This window comes from Naegleria gruberi, assembly GCF_000004985.1.
Source record: "Naegleria gruberi genomic scaffold NAEGRscaffold_126, whole genome shotgun sequence".
Lineage (NCBI taxonomy): Eukaryota > Heterolobosea > Eutetramitea > Acrasida > Naegleriidae > Naegleria > Naegleria gruberi.
Genome location: NW_003163201.1, coordinates 1 through 5136, shown reverse-complemented (window position 1 = coordinate 5136; position 5136 = coordinate 1). Strand labels below are relative to the sequence as shown.

Here is a 5136-nt window from a genome sequence, read left to right as displayed (position 1 = left end):
TATATATATATTATATATATATTTAAATATCATCATTTGACTACTTCAGCTTTATTGTAAAAACATAAATAAATTTCCGGTGTTATTACAACTAGGTAAAACTGAAACGGTACTACTAAGTTAATAATTGTTCAATTATTTCAATTCCTTTTGCCTTACTCTCTGTGCAACCACCAACAAACAACTCAATTCCATTCTTGGTGAAAATTGTATCACATATAGCACCGATTGTATGATTTGTTTTATACTTTGTATTATAAATATCACACAATGAGTGCAAATATTGTTGAAGTATTTCTTCAATTTCCTCGGCTTCTTTGTTAGGTGTTTCCTCCCACATAATTTCTTGAGTGCCGTCCAGAGTGTTGCTGTTAGTTGGTTCCGACATTTTTATTTGGAGAGCACCAAGCCTTAACTTAATTGCCTCCTTACAAACAAGAATTGGAACGAAACCTCCTTGAGCACAAAACATCAGGAGTTAAACTCTCACCCTATCACTCTCTACTTCTCACCTCTACGTAACAAGCACGAGACTGCCAAATCCTCATGTCCAAAGAGTTTGATTTGTTGAATTGTCGAGGTCTTAGAGTGTAAAAAAAATCCTTCGAAAACTACAATAATTTGCTGTAGGGAAATTAAAAGTTGTTTGAGTATCCTGCTTTAAGCAATTTGGAAAAACATGCCAGGTTTTGAGATAATGGTGGGCTTAGAATTTAACGAAAATCGTTTGCCTGTTGTTTGCCTTCTTGATGTGTTTTGAAGCTATGGGAGTACACTACAATTTCCTTTTTATCTCAAATCGCGGCAAGTTTTGTGTTTTTATGTGCTTTATTTTAAAACATCACAAGAAATCAAACAACAATCTTTATTATAATTGCCAAATCCTTACAATTTTCATCTCACGATATGGCATACATTGAAATTGTTAGTTAATCATGATTTTAATCTATCAACATGGATGAGATGGAAAAATGATTGGTGTTGAGGTGAAAAAAGTTATGTCATAAAACTACAATAACGTATTGAAACACAATAAGAAAAAACATCATCATAACCTTCAGTTTCAATGACGAAAGTTGCACCATCAGGAAGTGAGTATGAGGAACAGACAACTCCATCCGTTGTGGCTATCAAAGAACCACTCAATCCAAAGACACAGCCGCGTACTTGCTGCACAGGTATTATTCGAGTGAATACTAAGAAACGGGATAGCGGGAAAGCCAGTCTAACGGAATCCGTTTCAAATAAGAAACGGTAGGACGGTCCAGTTTGGAGTAAGAAACGGAACAGGAAAGTAAGGTAGCTCTCTAACTAAGGAACACTGTAAAAACGCTTAAAAGGTGAAATGACTGAATTTAGAATTACAAAGAAAGTGTGTAACAATTCAAAAATGGATATATTTCATTATTCAACTCTAGTCTATTGCAATAAAGAGATTTTCCAATTATAAAACAAATAGAACAAAAAATTCAATAAGTCAATTTTATTATTGCAACCTGCCAGGAAGAGAGAATCTATTCGGACGTAGATTTCTTGGAAGAGAAGTTCCTGTTGAGGATGATTGTTTAGCTATTTCTCTAAGCTGTCTGGAGAAAGATGGAGAAGTAGCTGAATTTGAACTTGTTGTAGGAGTGGCAGCTTTTGGAGATCTCTTTCTCTTCTTCTTGGCCTTTGGTGTAGAAGGAGAACTGGTACTCTTGGATGAGGAATGATTTGGAGAAACAGGCATTAAGAAATCTTCATCTTTTTCATCATCAACAAGGATTTCACCAAGCTCAGTAACAGTTGTCTTATCCCAAGCGCTGACAAATGATTTCAAAACATCAACTGATGTAAATCCAGCTTCTAAACCATTTGTCAAACTATCAGGTGGTCTAGAATCATACTTGGCTGTTTGAGCAGCATTCTTAAGCTCCTTTCTTCTGTCATTTCTTTTCTCTCTATCCTCTTTAGTTGTGGATATGTTGGAAATCTTGAATCCTTGATTCAAACCAACAAATTTGGAAACTGCTAGTATATCATGTTTCAACAGCATAGCACATTCAACAAGTGCATTAGCGAAATAGCATGGAACGTCTACAGCATGGAGAATCTCTTGATTATTTGTGTTATCTGGAACAATTTCAGGATTCTGACGGTGACTAGCTGAATGCAATAAATTCAAAACTTCAGGAATGATCCACCAATTTCTCCAGGAACCGAGAGAAGAAGCGATACAAACAATTGAATCTAATATTGACACAATCTCCTTCTTGGTTTTGACAAATTGAATAGTTTTAGCCAATTCAAGAATCAGCTTTTGGTGTTCTTCAGAGATAGAGAGTGTTTTTATAGCTCTTTTGACACTTCTCAAAAAATGAACAAAGCAACCAGAAGCTAGCTTTGTAATAAGCATTTCTCCATCGACAACATATTCTGCAACGGCTTTTTTCAATCCAGCTAATTGAGATTGAGAGAAATCAATCAATATACCCTTTAGTTGATTTTTAAATAAATCAGTCAAATCTACACCATCATCAGCTAAAGTAATAAGCCAAAGTTTGAAGGATTGATAATAGTTGAAGTTATCCATTAGTATTCTAGATAAATGCATTGGCAAACCTCCTTTAGGAGTATCAATATAGCTTGAAATTCCAAGACAGTTAGTGAATGGACCTGATTTGGAAGCGTGTTTCAAGTCAATCACAAGAAAATCACAAGAGTTAGTGATTAAAGATTGAATTGGAAACTGAATAACAGCAAAAGTATCAACACCATTGAAATAAAACTGTCTCATATATGTTGTCATTAAATCTGAGACATGAATAGTGAAACTTTCTTTCTCAAAATACTCTTTCAATAAAATTGGTATTTCTTGTTCTACTTTAAACAATGTAGACATTGGATTAGGATTATCCATTGAAACTTTGAGAAGGGCTTTTCTTTTGAAATTTTGATACTTGGAAATGTTCAATAAAGCAGGATTTCTAAGGTAAGGCAAATCATGAGTTCCAACACCAAGCAGAGCTTGTTTTGGTGTAAGAGTTGGATTTTGTTGAAATGACAACACAATAGCTTGTTCTTCATCCTTGTCAACCTTATTCGGTGGTGGGACATCGTGTGAATGAATTCCATCGCCAGTAAAGAAGAATAATGCTTCATTCCTTTTCTTTAATTGATAGAACTTTACCTCACACCCAATTTTTTCTAGTTGTTCACCATGAGTCTTACATAGCTTTTTCTTGCAACTGACTGGATATACATTTGGACATTTAGAACAAGTTTTAACGCCATTACATCTCAAAATGAGAACCTCGAATTGCTCTTTATTCACTTCAACCCAATATTTTGGGTCTTGTCGAAATGAATATTGAGCTTTGTCAGAAAAAGAAGTTTCACTCTGATACACTACACCAGTTGTAGTAACAAAACCACCACAATACCCAGAAACTGGTGTAGTGTATCAGAGTGAAACTTCTTATTGTTTGCTTTGATGACAGATTTGTAATCGAAAACCATTTTTTTTAAAGCAATCGAATAAAATCTTTAGCAATAAGTTTACTAGAGAGAAAATTTAAGAAATGTTATTCTCTCAACGTATGACTTCCTAAGGCAGACTGAGCGAAGTGAATGGTTACTAAGGTAAAATATTGTTTCTTTTTTTTGCTTTCATGATAAGTAAAAAAAGAAATTCGTATATAATTTATTGTCTCCTTCTTTTTTCAAAAGTTACTATTCTCTCACTCCTTATTTGAATACCAGTGAGATGTATTAAGCGGAGAGAATCTCCCGTTTAGAATAAGGAACGGCCTGAATCCCGTTCATCCCGTTGCCCGTCTCACCGTTTATTTGTATCAACTCGTATTATTCCACTCAATCTCTTTATTGTTTCAATTATTTCAGTAATGATTCTAAGTGGGTGTTTATTGGTTTGGCTATCTTCTTATCTGGTAACAGAGAAGGCAATTAATGATTTGTCTACCAAGCTCATAAACGAATCTGGAAGAAAGATTATAACCTATCTCGATGGTGTTATGACACCAATCGCCAAATTGACCAAAACCATGGCCAGAGAATATACCACAGGTGTTGTGACCATTCCCATGTTTAGAAATTACTTGTTTCCAAAGTTTGTAGAATTTCGAACTACTGGTTGTGGATTCTTCTTCAGCGTTCCTCTCCCATCCAGATATACCTATACTATTAGTGGAACCACGAGTAATCCATTTCCAGTTTTTGCCTATCAACCATATGGATATCCAGGCACCATTAGAGATATTGTGAATATCACCACAGGAGACATTGTAAAAGTCAATTCTACAGTTGACTTGACTCCTTACGTACCTGCCAAACAAGATTTCTTCATTTATACATTGAAAAACTATTACGAAAAGGGGTTGGAAGGAGTGTATGGAGAACCATACAAGGTTTTGGGAAGTACAGTTGCCATTTATTATTCTCAATTAATGTACGATCCAGAAATTTACAAACTAAACAAGACGAAATCATTGGTTGGATTGGCCAAAGTTAATCTTTCACTAGAAACGATTGTAAACTTTCTCTCCAAGATTGAATTACTGGGAAGAGGTTACGTTCTGGTAGCTCAGGACAATTTCATTGTCATTGGTGGATCCATCGATACCATTTCAGGAGATGGTTTAAATAGCACAAACATCTTTGATGTCAAGTCGAGAAATGCTGGTTCACTAATGAAACAATTCTACGAGTTGAACAATAGAACATTTAGTATTTTGCCATCTGTGATGAAAATTGTGGGAGAATCTGATGGTGTTAGCTATATCATTACTCCGTACAAGTATGTTTTGGAAAATATGCAGTGGAACATTTTCTTTGTTTTGTACGAATCAGAGGTGACTGAAGCTTTGATTTTGACAACTTCAATTTCTATTGGTGTCACTGTTGGAATTATTGTTCTTGGAATTGTTGGAAGTTTTGTTACTGGACTAGTTGTTTCGAGACCTATGAAGTTCTTGGAGAAGCAATTCGAAAGAATCAAAGTTCTTGATTTGGGTAGTGTTTCGAATAACAGTTCCATGTTTAGAGAAGTGAACTCAATTTTCAATAATTTGAAGAATACAGTTGAGTGGCTTGCTGAAATTAAAACTTTCATTCCTCAATCAGTATTGAACAGATCAA

The 5136-nt window shown here is 34.9% G+C and overlaps 3 protein-coding genes across 3 annotated transcripts in view; 2 read left to right on the top strand and 1 right to left on the bottom strand.

Moving 5' to 3' along the window:
* NAEGRDRAFT_54647 (uncharacterized protein) overlaps positions 1 to 1258 on the top strand; it is a gene marked incomplete at both ends in the record, with an annotated part of 4086 nt that extends 2828 nt beyond the window's left edge. The window contains one exon of the mRNA XM_002668666.1: positions 1062 to 1258. Coding sequence (XP_002668712.1) covers positions 1062 to 1258 — 197 coding nt within the window. The remainder of the gene's footprint in view (positions 1 to 1061) is intronic.
* Positions 1259 to 1486: 228 nt separating this feature from the next.
* NAEGRDRAFT_76370 (uncharacterized protein) lies at positions 1487 to 3498 on the bottom strand (the record flags this gene model as incomplete). Its single annotated transcript, XM_002668663.1, has 2 exons — positions 1487 to 3333; positions 3423 to 3498. The coding sequence occupies 2 exons, from the start codon at positions 3496 to 3498 to the stop codon at positions 1487 to 1489; spliced, it is 1923 nt and encodes a 640-aa protein (XP_002668709.1).
* Positions 3499 to 3884: 386 nt separating this feature from the next.
* Positions 3885 to 5120, top strand: NAEGRDRAFT_76369 (uncharacterized protein; the record flags this gene model as incomplete). Its single annotated transcript, XM_002668665.1, has 1 exon — positions 3885 to 5120. A coding segment is annotated over one exon (1236 nt), but the record flags the coding sequence as incomplete, so codon positions are not given.
* Positions 5121 to 5136: the final 16 nt, after the last annotated feature.